A 19069-nucleotide genomic window follows, 5' to 3' on the forward strand; every position below is an offset into this window, starting at 1 on the left:
ACAAAGACAAACAACTAATTTTATACCAAAATGACATTTTCAATTTTTGTGTTGTCTTATTTAATCATATAAACATTTAGTTGTTGTATACATAAAATAAGTTTAATCGGTCAGTGGGAAAGACGCAGTAATATTTATCTATAACATACATGAACAATCCAAAAGTCAGCTATGTTTATATATAGTTTTATTCAATTAAAAAAATATTAAAACAAACAAACTAAAAATAATTATAACAAAACAATAAAGTGTGAGTTGTAGGGTCTATAGATACCTATAAGAAAGAGATAGAAATTTTTAGAGTGATGAAAGGAAATATAGATGCAGTCTTTGTGTAATGGTTCTCGTGGTATGACTGAACTTTTGTCAACGGTTTCGTTATCTTGCTAAAAATCAATGGAATTGAATCAGTCTTTGGTTTTAGAAACCCTCGGTGGTTTCATCAAAACTTGCAACTTTTTTTCCCTTTATATATACATCAAAATCAACATAACATTAGCATTCATTAATCAACACTCTTTCTCAAATTCTCTCTTTCTTTGTGTTATTCTCAACCAAGGTATTGGGAATAACTCAATTCATATATAGTATATTAATATGCTTTTTTTTTTAAGTCAATAGTATAGAATTGCATAAACTAAACATCTTTTTTCCCTCATGTTATTTGCATGCATGTTGTTGTTAATGAACTCGGTTTTCTGATAATATAATATTAGAAAGCCGAGTTCATATTTTTTTAAGAATATTTATAAAATAATATTTTTTAATATAAAATTTGTCTCATAAATATAGATGTTATATTTCACGCATCTATTTTTTTTTTATCGATTTTATTAGTAGTACTCACGAAAAAAATTTACTTTCAGAAGTTACTTTAGTTACCATATTGAACGCCAATGTCTCCCGCGATGGCAATGATTGATCAGAGGAATGAAGAAGATCATATAATAGAAAGTGAATATCATAAAGGAGTGAAGAACATGTATGAAAAAGGTTATCTTCACAAAGTTCCAAAGAAGTATATATTTCCAGCCTCAGAAAGACCCACCACTAGTATGAATGATTCCAATTCTCCCAAGGAAAATCTTCAGCTACCTATCATTGATTTTGCGGAACTTATTGGTCCAAATAGGCCACAAGTTCTTCGATCCTTAGCCAATGCTTGTGAACAATATGGATTTTTCCAGGTACGAAATTGGTAGAAAATCTCGTGAAGTTACTTAATCGATTACATTGATGGTTGTTCCAATAAAATCAAACAATTTAAATATCAAATTTGAAATATGAATTGTCTGATTTTGATCAAACAACCATCAATGAAATGACAGAGTGACGACACGAGATTCAGATGGAAATATTATAATAATCATATCATTTTTATAATTCCCTCATAATAATTCACTATTTTTTAATGAAATTGTCCAACAATAAAATAAATAGATAAGATACGAATCTTCATGCATGTTGAGCTAAATTGAAAGATATTATATTTGATTGATGCAGCTAGTGAATCATTCCATATCAGATGATATAACAAGATGCATGATAGATGTGATAGGAAGGTTCTTTGATCTTCCAATGGAGGAGAGATCTAAGTATATGACAACTGATATGAGAGCAGCTGTGAGATATGGAACCAGTTTTAGTCAAACAAAAGACTCCGTGTTCTGTTGGAGAGATTTCTTAAAACTCATTTGTCATCCTTTGCCCGATTTTGTTCCTCATTGGCCTGCTTCTCCATCGGATTTTCAGTAAGTGTTTCAATTTTCAACCAGAGTTTATGAGATCTCTATATAAATCAAATACATCAATTATTCAATAAATCTATATAGATCAGAATCATCGAATATTTTTTTTTACTTTTTGATTTTCACTTATAATATGTATGTGATGTGAGTGCATTTTTTAATTTCTTATTATTATTTTAAACAGAGAAGTGGTTGCCACCTATGCAAAAGAAACCAAACAATTGTTCATGGCAATAATGAAAGCTATTCTAGAAAGTTTAGGAATTATGGAAGACAACCAAGAAGAGATGACAAAAGAAAAGGACAATAATGATAATAATAATATTATGAAAGAATTGGACAATGGAAGCCAAATGTTGGTCACCAATTTCTATCCACCATGTCCTGAACCAGACCTAACCTTAGGAATGCACCCTCATTCTGATTATGGCTTCCTCACATTACTTCTTCAAGATGAAGTTGAGGGTTTGCAAATTCAATTTCAAGACAAATGGCTCACGGTTCAACCTATTCCCAACGCTTTCGTCGTCAACATTGGCGATCATTTAGAGGTATCTTCTGCGTGTAACTGGAGAGATTACTTTCTCGAATTAGAGAGATAGTTGTGATTTTTCTTGTGCTGATATTTTTTTGGGTGTGATTTGTTTTCAGATATTTAGCAACGGAAAATACAAGAGTGTATTACATAGGGTTTTGGTGAATGAAGTTAAGAGTAGAATATCTATTGCTTCACTGCATAGTCTTCCCTTTAACTGCACTGTGAAACCGTCGCCCAAACTCATTGATGAAGAGAATCCAAAGCGTTACATGGACACAGATTTTGGTAGCTTTCTTGCGTATGTGTCCACCAGAGAAACCAAGAAAAAGGATTTCCTAGAATCGAGAAAATTGACAAATTCATAATTATTGAGCAAACTAATTAGTAATGGAATAAGAGTTATAGGTAATTAGACATTGAAGTGATCAAAGTAGCAAGAGAGAGATACAATCTGTCACCAACCACAATGTATTATATATATTGAGTCATGCTATTTGTTACTATGTTTTTTTGAAACAAAGTAGAAGAATCAACACTTGTCAATGGGTTAAAGAATAATAAATATTGATAAAAAAAAAATTGTTGGAAATCACAAGAGTAGTGGTAGTTAAGAGCAGTGGAGGTTTGTTCCTTGCAATTCTTAGTTTTACAATTCGTAAAACTAAGCATTTCTATTATATTGTTATTGTATTCATGATCCTTCTTTGTGTGAAAATTCTATTATTTTTGAAAAAAAGAATTGAAAAATGTAGTTTTGATTTGTTGAGGAGTTTGTTTTATGGTTAAATTATACAAGTATCCATTGATTATAGTCGGTTTTTATTGTTGTAATTGTTGAGAAATAAGTGTGAGTTGTGTTGAATAATAAATGTGAGCTTTAAGTTCCATATTACGTAGAAAAATGGAGGTCGAACACTTTATAAATAAGATGACTCATACACCTATCACTTTAAGATTTTTGGGGAATATATGGTGTCTCTCACTTGTTTTGGTGAGTCTTTGATCTTTAGGTGAGTGTTTGACCTATGTGAATGGTTCCTCCTCATTATGATCCATTAGTGGTATCAGAGGCTGGTTCGAGTAAGGGATTGTCTCCTTGTGTCGAAACTCTTCTTGACATAGTGGACAAGTGGCGTGTTACATTGAAGTGCCCGTGACGAGATAAGGGTTTCTCTCAACGACAGTACAAGCATGTGGATGAACTCACACTTGAGGGGGAGATTATTGAGAAAAAAAATTGTGAGTTGTGTTGAGCAACAAATGTGAGTTCTAAGTCCCATATTACTTAGAAAAGTGGAAGTTGAGCATTTTATAAGTTAGAGGACACATGCACCTATCACTTTAAGGTTTTGGATGAATATATGGTGTCTCTCTCACTTGTTTGGGTGAGTCTTTGATCTTTAGGTGAGTGTTTGCATCTAATGTGAATGTTTCCTCCTCATTATGACTCATTAGTAATAATATTGTGTGTCCAAAACCATATAATTTTATTAAGTCATGTGATAGCCATGATTATTAGTGGTAGTTAACCTCCACGGATATGAGAAATATTGAATTCTTCATTTCTCAAACCGAGGAGACATATGAGTTTTCCACAGGCCTGCAAATATACCATTTCTAAATGAAGATGATGATCATGTCTTCCACGTCTTTAGGTTTCACCATCGAACCAAAGAAAATTATATCATTTCGAGATTTCCAAATTGATCAATGAAAATATCATATAAGCTTAAGGTATTATCTTAATCCATATACATGTAATTTATGTATATTTCTTAAGTTAATGTTTTTATTGTTAGCTTATCATAATTTAAATTTTGTTTAATTATAGGAGTTTAGTGATAGATCACCATTCTCACCAGAAGATATAGATGACATTTGTTCACATTGGGCTGGTGTCTTCTTATCTTGTTATGAACCTCAACAACGACGATTTTTATTGTTGTTATAAGCTTTATATATATATATATATATATATATATATATATATATATATATATATATATATGTTTTGCTATTTTTATGTGCAAATATGTAAAATTTTGTATTTTGTGTTGATGAGAATAATGTAAATTTATATATTTGGTTTTGAAAACAATGTAAATTTGGTATTCTATATTTATAAGATTTAAAATGATTTGATTCTGGTTGTGTCAATGTTTTGTAGTTTCTGTGTAAAAAATGATACATGTAAGTAAAAAATAAGATTTAAAACAAATTATATATGTCAAAAGATAAGATTTAACCTATCGGTTATTAACTAAAACAGACATACCAACATAATTTATCACCTCAGATTTTAAATAAAACCGAGAGGTAAAGTGATGCGCGCTTCATAGTTTTGAAAATAAAAATATGTTGTTACTCGGGATCAAATCAATGACCATAACCTTGGGTTTTCCAAAAATGAGGGGTAAAGTGGCAAATTTTTATGCCACCCTTCGTTACCTTGGCAGTGTAACTGAGGTAAAAGTCATTTCGCGTCTGAGGTGAGATGTGTTATTTGTAGTGAAGGTGAGAAAACCACAAGAAGAGGGTTGAATTGTATTACCTTTTTTCTTCAAAGCTTTTTCATCCTTTTCTTTTGATGGTTCTTAATCAGATTTTGAAGACTTGGTTCAGAGTCTGACTTCAAAGAACCATGGTTTACTTCTGAGTATCCTTATCATATTTTGAAACAGAATCTGACTTAGAGTATCAGAGTTGATATCAGCAGAATATTGAGTACAAAAGCAAGGAAAGTAATAGCAAAGACACGGGTATTTTATCATGTTTCCTTTCATAATTTGAGAGTAGATCAGTCTCCATGTACTTCTAAAGTTTTCTCACTATAACCAAACTGATTACAAATGCTCTAGCACTAAGCAAGAGACTTTCAATGCCCAAGCACACAAGCAAGAGACTTTATTTGCTCAAATACACAAGTAAGAGACTTCTACTCTCAAGCACACAAGCAAGAGACTTTCTTTACTCAAACCCACGAGTAAGAGACGTTTATGTTTAAGTGCACAAGCAAGAGACTTCAAATGCTCAAGCACTAAAACAAGATCATTATGACTTTATAAAAAAAATGTTAAGAAATTTGGGTAACAACTATAATTGATATACAATCAATGGTGCAGATAGAATAAAACTTAGAAAGAATCTAAGAGTTAAGAACTTCTAAAATATACAAATGTTAAGATGTTCTAAGCCTAGCAATTTTAATAGAGTGGCTTCTTTTTAAAATGTCAAGATTGAGATTCTTGTGATGTAGTCTGTTAGTCTTCAACATCTGGTCCTTCATCTTCTTATATAGAGAGAAGAAAAAGAGACGTTGGAGACTTTAACTAAAAAGTTGGATAACATTTGTACTTGATTAGACACATCGAGAAAAAGACTTCCTGCAAGAGGAATTATCTGTTGAAGCTCAAAAAACCAAGAAGACATTTTTCCTTAAGTCTTCACGTGATCAAAAGGTCTTTGAGTCAGTCAGAGTTTCCTCGATTGAAGAGACTCTCCTTTAGAGTATGACTATCTTAAAACTTCACTCATTAGAGGCTGATTGTAACACTCGAGGCCGAAAACGGTAGATACTGGTTACATATAACACCCGAGGGCGATGGAGTAGTTATCGGTGTACGAGACATGACAATGAGACACTCTTAGCAGCTTCTAGGGGGAAAACTGAATTCACATCAAAATGACAGGGATCCCGAGGTTGTGCAGGTATGAGACTGCATGGTTGAAGGAAGGCTTATAAGGATTCATTGGTACTATCTATACCAATAAGATTCATCTTCTTTTCGGTAGCCTAACAAATAAGAATTTCATAGTTAAGTGTGCCTGACTTAGAATAGTATTTGGATGGGTGCCCTTCTGGATATTTTCTCGGAAAGCGAGTGAGTGAGGACAAAGGATGTTGAAAAGACCCGTGTTGGTTTGTGGGGCCAGTCAGTAATCTTGAAAGTAGTCTAAGGTGTTACAGATGGCATCTGAGTCAAATCTCTCCCACTACAATGTGGCTCGATGATGAACCAAGCAAAAGCTGGTGGAAATGTAACACCTGAGGCCGAAGAGGGCGGAGAATGGTTACATGTAAAACTCGAGGGTGAGGGAGGGGTTGTTGGTGCATGAGGCATGACAATGAGACACTCCTTGCAGCTTATAGGGTAAAAATCAAATTTACATTTGAATGAGAGGGATCCTGAGACTGTGAAGGTATGAGACTACATGGTTGAAAGAAGGCTTATAAGGATTAATTGGTACTACTTATACCAATAAGATGTATATTCTTTTTGGTAGTCTAACAAATACGAAATTCATAGTTAAGCGTGCTTGACTTAGAATAGTATTTGGATGCGGACCTTTTGGGAAGTTTATCGTAAAATGTGTGAGTGAGAAGAAAGCATGATGAAAAGACACATGATGGTTTATGGGGTCAATCAGTAATCCTGAAAGCAGTATGGGGCGTTACACTAGTCACTTCAAAGACCACTTCTTGGCTTCTAGAGCTTTGGAGTCTGGATCACCAGAGGCTGACTTTTTTTAAAGTTGACTTCTTCAAAGTCTGGATCTTCCATCAAAGCCAGAGTCTTCAGAAGTGATCTTCAGAGCCAGAGTCTGATTTTCAGATGCATAATCCTCAAGTTTCTTTTCATTTGTTTTTAATCTTGAACAAATGTTAGAATACCCAATTTTTCTTTAAATATTTTGTTATCATCAAATCCCAAGGGATATGGTATCAACCAATTTTTTCCCAACAATCTCCCCCTTTTTGATGATGACAAACATGAATATTTAAGAATAATTGTTATTGATTTAATTAACATGTTGACTTCAAGGTCTGTGGTGTGTAAGCCCCCCCTGAGTGTGATACTCCAGAGGATGAGGTTTGTAAGCTCCCCTTAAGTCCTATCCATGTTAATTAAATTCCTTTAACATCACAATAACATTAATCTTCAAAAATTAAATTAAGTAGCAGTAGAATGATCATCAAATTCAGGTGCTTAAATACTATATCATCTTTCCCCCTTTTGCCATCAACAAAAATATAAATAAAAAAGGACATAAAAATACTGAAGAAAAGTTTATATTAACCAAAAGAGATGATCGACAAAAATTCAGAAAAGATAAAACAAGGGTGACTAAATCCTAGAGCCTAAGGTTTTTGCTTCAAAAGCTCCATAAATGTATTTCAGATTAACACCCATGTCATCTCCCCTGACAGTCTTAGCCTTCATCTAATCATCCATCTCCTTTTTCTTATTAAACATGGATTCCTGATTAGCAGCAACAAAAGCCGACTTTTATTCCAAAATCTTTTATCTCTGATTGGAAGAGGCAACGAACTCTGAGGAGATGTACTTTAGATTCTGAAGAACTGATACCATAAAGGTTGTGAAAGAATCCCATTTTACAGCATAAGTTACTGGTTTAGAAGCTATAATTCTCTCAACAACCAGATTTTGCAATATATCAAAGAGAATAGTTCTGTATTATTCCAATTGGGATTGGATATAGGGTGGAGGAGGTGGAATGTTTACTTACGGAATGTCGGTTCATGAGGGAATGGATAGGATTGTTATGTCAGATTCTTACATAACATATGTTCTTTTGGGAGAGGAATGATGGTCAGATGGCTGATTTTCTTGAACAGTTTGGTTAAAGTTGGTTTCAAGTGGAGGTTGGTCCAAAGAAACTTGAACTTGAACTTGAACTTGAACTTGAGATTGAATATGACCATGACTAGGTTCTAATTGAGGTATAGGTTTAGGTGAGGGTTAGGATGTAGGTTCAGGTGAGGGTTGAGGTGTAGGTTGGGGTGAGGGTTGAAGTTTAGGTCAAGATACAGGTTCTGGTTGATCTAGGGTTACATGTTCAGCTTCAAATTGAACAAATGAGTTATTTTGTTCAGAGGTTGTTTCAGTAGAACATGCTTGGTCATTTTATGGGTTTTGTGGGGTGACGATTATAAGAGGACAAAATGGATAGGTGTTCCTAATAGAGATTTCAACTCACTATCATCAAATTTAGAGTCGGAGCTTGAACCTGATGTAGCTTTGCAACTTAATACCTATATAGAGGGTATAAACATGATGTTTAAAGATGGAGGTTATTTAGAACCAACCATCTATCTCAGTTTCTTCTAATCACCAGTGGTTTCACTAGTTGGATGTTCAAAATCAACTAGATTCATGGCATTTCCAAAATCTGAAGGATGGGTGTAGGGTTAGGGGAATCCATCACAGGTTCTGAGAGTTAAACTTTGATATGAACATGTGATACAGTGTGTTCAGTAGATGGTTTGGGTGGTGATTTGGATGAGGGTTTTGGTGATATATGGTTTAAGATGAAATAATCAAAACAATCCTCGAGGATAGAGTTCAGATAGTTACCTGTTATATCAGTCTCCATAGTATCTAGAGTAATTTGCTCCTCTTTACCAACAACTTTAGAAGCAAGGTTGGTAACAACTTCTGATACAAATCCTTCTGGTACACTAGAAGCTTCAGCTTCAGAGGTACCATGAATAGTCTTCAACCTAGTCATAGCTTCAGCAGCATGAACTTCATCAGTCTCTAGAATTTCTCCTGCAGTAGCAACTTCTTCCAACCGAGCATTAGAAGGTGCAGGTTGTTTCTCTGCTTGATCTATCAGAGAAGAACAAAGAAATTGTACCCCCTCTAAATAGATCCTTCTACAACCTTTTGAGATTCAGTATATGGAACCTGTGTACTCCTGACCAAAGATACCTTGGTTTTCTCTTATTTTTCTTCCTCTGCAATTTCAGAAGGAAGATTTATCTTTCTTAACTTCCTCTTCTTCATAGGAGGATCAATTGTGACATAATATGAAGATATCTGATGAGGAGTCTTTCCACTTCTTGCCTTAGATGGCATCAAAACAATGGAGGCAACCACCTCTTCAAGTTTCTTCTCAATTTTCTTTTGTTACTGTTGAAACAAGGGTAAAGTATTTTTGTTGTCGTATCCATAAGGACTGGTGCGATATCAATGGCGTTCAATAGTTACTATGGTTTTAAGCGTAACTTTGCAAGATGTTTGATTATGGAAAGTTACAGTATGTAAAAAAGATGAATGATAAATAAATTTTCAGAGATATGAGAGCTTTCTAGGATTGAATTTCATCCATCGATAGAATATGTAATTTACCAATCAGTTATACAAAATCTAAACATTCATCAATATCATCACATATCTCTTACAAACAGAGTCTATGTCTAAACTTCTGATGAGGTTTCGACCTTATTGTTTAATCGACGATATCTCATCTTATTAAACAATACGGTAGCATTAAGAATCGATACTTAAAGTGAATGTTAAACCTAAATCTATGTCTAGCATTTAGAATCAAACATATTTTCATCTTAGATCAAGATTCGAATAGTATTCCTCAATATCAATTCCAACCCATGAAGTTAAATAGTAAATCAAATATAACATCAATATAGATTCATAAATAGATTGTATATAACGTCATGATCATTAAAAACACATACTATTACAATAAACTACATCCAATCCCAATAAGAAAGGGATTTAGCTACTCATGGTAGCTTGATACGAAAAGGAAGAATGAAGATGAAAGTGTACCAATCGTGATTTCATGACGATTGATGTTCATCCAACTTCTGATCTTCATGAATCACCTATTCATGTTGTTTGGCAGATTTATCTATCTCCAAAATAGTATCTCTCTCTAAAATGATGAAGTTAGGGCTCTTTTATACAAACACAATTTCGCAGATCGTGCTAAGCCCCATCAGACCGTGCTTAACACGACTAGAAGACAAAAAGCATTAAACTGCCTTAAGTGGCGCTTAGCGCCACTAGACCGCGCTTAGCCCGGTAGCTCTTGTCCAGAAAGATTGGGTTGCACTATGGTCGCGCTTAGCCCCACTTGCAAGTATTCCTTTAATCCAAAATTATATGTTAAAGTACTCTTTGGCCTTTTAACTTTAAGAGCTCCTTACATGCCACAAAAGTACAAAATAATCAAAAATTAAGTAAACTACATAATATTTACATGATGGTCTACTAAAGCCAATATTTACATAAAAGTTAAGGTTTTGACTTATGAATCTTATAAATCAAGCTAATAAGTGCCTATTTTTCATCCAAAAATCCACCATAATTTGGTACTTATCAACTGTCCCCAACTTAGAACTTTGCTTGTCCTCAAAGAAAAGTCTTACAAACCTAAAGAAACAAGAGCAAGTACCAAGATTTCTCCTGATCAACAAATTTCTAGAAAAGATGACAAATTCATGGTTCAAAATTTTGAAAGTACAAGCAAGGTGATTCTTACCACTATACTAAAATGACACCTTGATCATGAAACCAATTCTAAGCAAAAATCTCATGTCAAGAATTCTAAGACAACGCATGCTCAATCATGAATCACACATAACACACATCTTTATCAATGGACAAAAAACAAAATTGAGGGACTTAACTCACACCCAACAATCTTGCTAACATCTTGGTCAACTTGTGCATTCATCCAAGCAAAGCATATTAAAAGCATAAAATCACAAATCACAAGGACTTTCAAGGGTTATAATGAGACTTGGTTAACACAAAAAGGTCATATCCAAGAGTAATTGAAACAAAGTTGTCAAAATCATGAAGATCATTCACTTCTCAAATTCTTAATCATTCACAACTTCATTTACCTTTTATCTTTGTTTGAATCATACACCTTTGAAACAAGGGTAAGGTATTTTTGTTGTCGTATCCATAGGGACTAGTGCGATATCAATGTCGTTCAATACTTACTATGGTATTAAGCGGAATTTTGCAAGATGTTTGATTATGGAAAATTACATAATGTAAAAAGGATTAATGATAAAGAAATTTTCAGAGTTATGAGAGCTTTCCAGGACTGAATTTCATCCACCGATATAATATGTAACTTACCAATAAGTTGTACAGAATCTAAACATTCATTAGTATTATCATGTATCGCACACAAACAGAGTTTATGTCTAAACTTTTGATGAGGTTTTGATCTTCTTGTATAATCGACAATCTCTCATCCTATTAAACAATACGGTGGCATTAAGAATCAATACTTACGGTGAATGTTAAACCTAAATCTATATCTAGCATTTAGAATTTAACGGATGTTCATCTTAGATCAAGATTCAAATAGTATTTCTTAATATCAATTCCAATCCATGAAGTTAAATAGTAAATCAAAGATAACATCAATATAGATTCATAAATAGATTATATATAACGCCATGGTCAATAAACATACATATTGTTACGATTAACTACATCCAATCCAAATAAGAAAGGGATTTAGCTACTCATGGTAGCTTGACACAAGAAGGAAGAATGAAGATGAAAGTGCATCAATCGTGATTTCTCGATGATTGATGTGCATCCAGCTTCTGATCTTCACGAATCACTCTTTCCTGTTGTTTGACACGTTTATCTATCTCCAAAGTAGTGTCTCTCTCTAAATAGATGAAGTGGATGGGCTTCTATACCAACACAATTTCGCAGACCGTGTTAAGCCCCATCACACCGCGCTTAGCGCGACTAGAAGACAAAAAGCATCAAATTGCCTTAAGTAGCGCTTAACGCCACTAGAACATGCTTAGCATGGTAGCTCTTGTCCAGATAGATTGAGTTGCACTTTTACCGCGCTTAGCCCCACTTACAGACATGCCTTTGATCCAAATTTTCATGTTGAAGTCATTATTTGGCCTCTTAACTTTAAAAGCTCCTCCAATGCAATAAAACTACAAAATAAATAAAAAATTAATTAAACTACGTAATATTTACATGATAATTTATTAAAGCTAATATTTACACAAAAGTTGAGGTTTTGACTTATGAATCTTATGAATCAAGTTAATAAGTGCCACTTTTTCATGCAAAAATCCCCCATAATTTAGCACTTATCAATTGCACAACATTCTTCTTAGAAGGCTTTTGAACTATCTCCTGAGCATCAAAAGTGACCAATTTTATTTTCCTAGAATATTTGTGCAAGTCAGTTGGTTCTTCTGGTAATTCTTCGTATTGGCGGTGGAGGCAGAGTTGTGCTGCAAGGGCCACGTTGGTCGGAGGTGGTTAGGTCGCATCCGAAAAGCGGCGGTTGAAAAATCTTTGCAATCACTGCCATGCAGCAGTTGCCGTAGAGGTCGGGGAGTCATGTTGCACTTCAACGGCAAAGGATGTCGCGCGAAGGGGAGTCGAGGCGGAGGATCGCACAAGGATGGAGGCCGACACTCAATTTTTCTTAAGCAATACGAGTTTCCGCGATCGCGGGTAGGCCGCATCTTGCCGGGAGGCGGAGGAATTCGGCCGACGGTGGCCAATTTTGGCCCAATTCCGACTTTTCGAATGAATTTGTGTTTTATGACTTTTTGGGAGAATGTGTTTTTCGACATTTTTAGGCATTTTCGGTGTTAATCGAGTTTTTGAGCACTTCTTGGATTTTTTGGAGTTCGGGAGCCATCGGTGGTATTTTAGAGCATCTTCTGGCATTAGAGTCCTTTTGGTGACCTTATGGTCACTTTTGAGGAAATTGAGTAAATTACTTGTCATTACCCCGTTAAGGGTTCGACTAAATAACAATAATGAGTTTTGTAGAGTTTTTGACAAAATATGATTTTTTGAGAATTTATGATTCTTTGAGACTTTTTTAGTTTTTGATGAGTTGAAAAAATTACGTAATAACATAACTTTACCATTTAGGATGAAATAATTAAATTGTTTTATAAATGTATTTATGACTCTAGTAATCCAGAGAGAGATTACAATGATGATCTTGATTGACATTTTAAGTATAGTAATCCAAAGAGGGATTGTAGTGAATATGAGAAAACCACAAGAAGCATGGTTGAATTGTGTTTCCTTTTTTATTTAGAGCTTTTTTCAGTTTGTTCTTTTGATTATTCTTAATCAAAGTCTGACTTCAAAGAACCTTAGTTTACTTATGAGTATCTTTATCATATTCTGAAATAGAATCTGACGTAGAGTATCAGAGTTGATAGCAGAGTAATATTGAGTGCCAAAGCAATGAAAGTATTAGAAAAGACACAAGCATTTTATCTTGTTTCCTCTCAAAACATGAGAGTAGTCCAGTCCCCATGTACTTCTAATAAATATTCATTATAACCAAATTGATTACAAATGCTCTAGCACTAAGCAAGAGACTTCAAATTCTCAAGCATACAAGCAAGAGACTTCATTTGCGTAAACACACAAGTAAGAGATTCCTATGCGCAAGCACACAAGCAAGATACTTCCTTTACTCAAACCCTCGAGTAAAAGACTTCTATGCTTAAGCACACGAGCAAGAGACTTCAAATGCTCGAGCATTAAAGCAATATTATTATGACTCTATAACAAACTAGTAAGATATTTGGATAACAACTATACTTGATATACAATCAGTGGTGCAGACAAAATACGACTTAGAAATTACCTAAGAATTAAGAACTAAAATATAAAAATGTTAAGATGTTCTAAGTCTAGAAATTTTGATAGAGTATCTTCTTTTTGAAATGTCAAGGTTGAGATTCTTGTGATGTAGTGTGTTAGTCTTCAGCATCTGGTCCTTCATCTCCTTATATAGAGAGAAGAAAAAAAGACGTTGCAGACTTTCACCAAAAAGTTGGATAACCTTTGTACTTTATTAGATACATTAAGAAAAAAAGACTTTCTGCAAGAGGAATTATCTGTTGAAGCCCAGACAACCAAGAGATTTTTCCTTAAGTCGTCACGTGATCAAAAGGTCTTTGAGTTTGTTAGAGTTGCCTCGATTGAAGATAATCTCCTTCAGAGGATGACTATCTTCAGACTTCAATCTTTAAAGGCTGATTGTAACATCCGAGGCCAAAGAGGGTGGAGAGTGGTTACATGTAACACCTGAGGGCGATAGAGTGGTTGTCGGTGCACGATGCATGACAATAAGAAACTCCTAGCAGCTTCTAGGGAAAAACACAAATTCACATCCGAATGAGAGGGATCCTGAGGTTGTGCAGGTATGGGACTGCATGGTTGAAGGAAGGCTTATAAGGATTAATTGGTACTACCTATACCAACAAGATTCATATTCTTTTCGGTAGTCTAACAAATAAGAACTTCATAGTTAAGCGTGTTTGACTTAGAATAGTATTTGGATGGTGAGCTTCTGGGAATTTCCTCGGAAAGCGCGTGAGTGAGGACAAAGAATGCTGAAAAGACTTGTGTTGGTTTGTGGGGTGAATCGGTAATCCTGAAAGCAGTTTGGTCCATTATATATGGTATCAGAGCCAGACCTCTCCCAGTACGATGTGGTTCGAGGACGAACCAAGAAGAAGCTGGTGGACATGTAACTCTTAAGATCGAAGAGAGCGGAGAGTGGTTACATGTAATACCCGAGGGAGAGGGAGTGGTTATCGGTGCACGAGGCATGACAATGAGATATTCCTAGTAGCTTTTAAGGGAAAACTGAATTGACATCGGAATGAGAGGGATCCCGAGGTTGTGTAGATATGGGACTGCATGATTGAAGGAAGGCTTATAGGGATTAATTGGTACTACCTATACCAACAAGATTTAATTTCTTTTCGGTAGCCTAACAAGTAAGAACTCCATAGTTAAATGTGGTTGACTTAGAATAGTATTTGGATGGGTGACCTTCTGGGAAGTTTCTCGAAAAGCGAGTGAGTGAGGATAAAGCATGCTGAAAAGACCCGTGTTGGTTTGTGAGGTCAGTTGGTAATCCTGAAAGCAGTCTAGGGTGTTATAAATGGTATCAGAGCCAGACCTCTCCTAGTACGATGTGGTTCAGGGACAAACCAAGCAGAAGCTGATGGGCATGTAACATCTGAGGCCGAAGAGGGCAGAGAGTGGTTACATGTAACACCCGAGGGCGAGGGAGTGGTTGTTGGTGGAATAGGCATGACAATGAGACACACCTAACAACTTCTATTGAAAAAAACTGAATTCATATCGGAATGAGAGGGATCTTGAGGTTGTGCAGGTATGAGATTGCATGGCTGAAGGATGACTTATAAGGAATAATTAGTACTACCTATACCAATAAGATGCATCTTCTTTTCGGTAGTCTAACAAATAAGAGTTTCATAGTTAAGCATGTTTGACTTAGAATAGTATTTGGATGGGTGATCTTCTGTGAAGTTTCTCAAAAAGCGTGTGAATGAGGACAAAGTATGCTGAAAAGACTCGTGTTGGTTTGTGGGGTCAGTCGGTAATTCTGAAAGCAGACTGGGGCGTTACACTAATCACTTCATAGTCCACTTATTGTATTATGAAGCTTCAGAGTATAGATCACTAGAGATTGACTTTCTTTGGAGTTGACTTCTTCAGAGTCTGGATCTTCCAATAGAGCTAGAGTCTTCAAAAGTGATCGTCAAAGTTAGAGTCTGGTCTTCCGATGCATAATCCTCAAGTTTCTTTTCATTTGTTTTTAATCATATAATCCCACATACTTGAACAAATGCTAGAATACCCAATTATTATTTAAATACTTTGTTATTATCAAATCCCAAAGGATATGGTATCAACCAATTTTGTTTCAACAATCTCCCCCTTTTTGATGATGACAAACATGAATATTTAAGAACAATAGTTATTGATTTAATTAACATGTTGACTTCAGGGTCTGAGGTTTGTAAGCCCCTGATCAGTGCATTTTGACGCACATTTTTATACTATTGTACTTAAGCAACTCTATAGTTTATTCTACTATTTTTATCATTTTAATGTGTTTTTATATTTAAGTTTATTTTTGGCTTTATTTTATTGTCGTACGTTATTTTCAGCATAAACAGTTATTTGATACATTGTTACTATGCAGATCATAACTTGAGCTATGAAAATCGGATTGCCGCATTATAATGTGTGTTGGAAAGCTAAGTGAAAGAGATACAGGTTTCATGTTGAAGTCAAAACCAGATTCGAAATGAAGAAGGATCTAATAACTAGTTGAAGTTCCAAACTTAATTAAAATAGTTAGTTTGGCCTGTTTTTGTAATTTTTGGGTCGGATCCCATAAGGGCCTCAATTTTCCTTTTATTATATTAGGTATTCCACTGATACAGTAATCATATTCTGAATTTTGAAGATACAATATTGCATAGACGATTTCATGGAGAATTAAAGTTCAAAAGCTTGATCTGCTGTAATTGGTTTTCGCCGATAGTTTGAGGTTTCTTATTTTTCAATCAAATGTCTTTTCACTTTCAATATTTTGTTCTATGTATTATATTCTTTATTCAAGTTCTATAGAATATGTTTTGATTAATTTCAATCGATATATGTTCCATAATCGCCTTTGCTTAATTCACATGTGCTTAATTCGAAATCTGTTTGCTTAATTCAGAAATTAGGAACACATATCATATATTAGTATCACTGCGCTTGTTATTGTTACTGTAATAAAAAAGGGATAAGAATCCTCTTTGGGCATGAAAATCATAGTAACCAATGATAAGTTAGGAAACCAAAATAGTAGATCAACTTATTTCATAATCACTTTTCATAATCACTTTTTCTAATCACTTTTTATAATCACTTATTCTAAATCGAATCGAAACCCCCTATTTTGTTTTCTTATTTGGTTAATTTTCCAAGAGTCTGTGCGATACAATATTCGAGTGTCACTTCCCTAGACTACTATTTTTAGTTACTCATTTTTGACTCGTGTGCGACAACGGATCAACCATCCTGAGTGTGATACACCATAAGGTTGTGATAGAATCCCATTTTGTAGCATAAGCTACTGGTTTAGAGGCTGTAATTATCTCGACAACCAAATTTTGAATTCTATCAATGATAATAGTTTTGTACTCTTCCAATTGGGATTGGATATAGGGTGAATGAGGTGGAATGTCTATTTGTGGAATGTCAGTTCGTGAGGTAATGAATATGATTGTTGTGCCAAATTCTGACATAACATATGTTCTTTTGGGAGAGAAATGATGCTCATATGGTTGGTTTTCTTGAACAGTTTGGTTAAGGTTGGTTTCAGGTGGAGGTTAGTCCAAAGAAACTTGCTCAGTTTCAATCTGAGGTTCATATGTAACTTGAACTTGACATTGAATCTGACCATGACTAGGTTCTTATTGAGATGTAGGTTTAGGTGAGGGTTAGGATATAGGTTCAGACGAAGGTTGAGGTGTAGGTTAGGGTAAGGGTTGAGTTTTAGGTGAAGTTACATGTTCTGGTTGATATAGGGTTACATGTCCAGCTTCAAATTGAAAAAATGAGTTATTCTGTTCAGAGGTTGTTTCGCAAGAACATGCTTAGTCATTTTGTGAAGTGACGATTATAAGATGACAAAATGGATGGGTGTTCCTAATAGAGATTTTAACTCATTATCATCGGATTTAGAGTTTGAGCTTGAACCTGATGTAGTTGTGCAACTTGATACCTATATAGGGGGTCTAAATATGATGTTTAGAGGTTGAGGTTATTCAGAATCAGTCATATATCCCTGTTGCTTCTGATCACCAGTGGTTTCACTAGTTGTATGTTCAAAATCAACTAGATTCATGACATTTTCTAAAATCTGAAGGATGAGTGTAGGGTTAAAGGAATCCATCACAGTTTATGAGAATTGATCTCTATTATGAACATATGATGAAGTATGTTCAAGAGATGGTTTGGGAGATTGTTTGAGTAAGGGTGTTGGTGATATATAGTTTAAGGTGAAAGAATCAAAATAGTCCTCGAGGATTGAGTTCAGATAGTTACTTATTATTAAAAAACATTTACAATAATACTATACAATCTTTTTTAAAAAATATGAGACAATTATGATAAATGTGCTATAAGTATTTGTTTTAATAAAAAATATGAATCATTATTTTTGTTATTATTATAAATATAGCTATATTTAAGATTATATTTTTAGAAAGTATAAGAAATCATTATTGATTTTGGAATGATTAGAAATAGTTATATATTATTTATAAATCATAATACTACTTACTATTTTATAACCAATTTTTTTATTAAAAAACAATTTAATTTTGTTTTATATCTCACTCAAGCTTATTGAATAGATCCATATTAAAATGAATTTTAATTTATAACTAAAATATAATTTAATATTTATGATATGTATTAATTAATACTAAGAATATGCAAATTGAAATTACACCTAATTATATATCTATGCAAATTGTAAGTTTTTTTAATGATAAAAGGATAATATTTATGTTATAATTTCTATAAATATTTGTTTAATAAAAAAACATGACACAATTATGATGGGTGGATACACAGCTTTCTTATGAAACACACAAATTTGTTATATTTTTTTTAAATTTAAAACATCACCAAAAAAGTAAATTTTTTAATAGACTTACACATGTGTTGTATTGTAATTGGTTGATCAAATTTCCAAACGTTTTCTATACAAATACATGGGAGGGTGATTATAAAGTTAAACAATACATACAAACCTAAACCCTAATATTAATAGAAAAAAATTATACCTCACTTAATTTTTTCAAAAAAATTGACTCTTAAGATAATATTTTAAAAAATTGTAAAGTAATCATCATCTCAAAAAATTTACATTACCTATAAAATTTAATAATAATAAAAAAATACAATTTAATTTTGTTTTATACACCACTCAATCTTATTGAATAGATCTATATTAAAACGGATTTTAATTTATAACTAAAATACAACTTAATATTTATGATATATTTTAATTTAGTATTAGAAGTATGCTCAATATATTTTCTGTTAAAATATATATTTCTGACTAGTCGAAACTATATTTTTTAATCATCACTATA

General features: G+C 33.7%; 1 protein-coding gene across 1 annotated transcript; it reads left to right on the forward strand.

Moving 5' to 3' along the window:
* Window positions 1-864: 864 nt before the first annotated feature.
* Window positions 865-3033, forward strand: LOC127128979 (probable 2-oxoglutarate-dependent dioxygenase SLC1). Its single transcript, XM_051058322.1, has 4 exons — window positions 865-1187; window positions 1504-1751; window positions 1933-2299; window positions 2400-3033. Exons 1-4 carry the CDS (start codon window positions 897-899, stop codon window positions 2649-2651), a joined length of 1158 nt encoding a protein of 385 aa, XP_050914279.1. The 5' UTR covers window positions 865-896; the 3' UTR covers window positions 2652-3033.
* The last annotated feature ends 16036 nt before the right edge of the window (window positions 3034-19069 follow it).

Source organism: Lathyrus oleraceus, chromosome 3, assembly GCF_024323335.1.
Source record: "Lathyrus oleraceus cultivar Zhongwan6 chromosome 3, CAAS_Psat_ZW6_1.0, whole genome shotgun sequence".
In the NCBI taxonomy this organism is placed as follows: Eukaryota; Viridiplantae; Streptophyta; class Magnoliopsida; order Fabales; family Fabaceae; genus Lathyrus; species Lathyrus oleraceus.

Excerpts from the sequence above, each read along its gene's own strand:
- LOC127128979 (XM_051058322.1), top strand. The coding sequence starts at position 897 with ATGTCTCCCGCGATGGCAATGATTGATCAGAGGAATGAAGAAGATCAT. Across the intron at positions 1,752-1,932 it reads GCTTCTCCATCGGATTTTCA|AGAAGTGGTTGCCACCTATG; the intron begins GTAAGTGTTTCA and ends TATTTTAAACAG. Across the intron at positions 2,300-2,399 it reads ACATTGGCGATCATTTAGAG|ATATTTAGCAACGGAAAATA; the intron begins GTATCTTCTGCG and ends ATTTGTTTTCAG.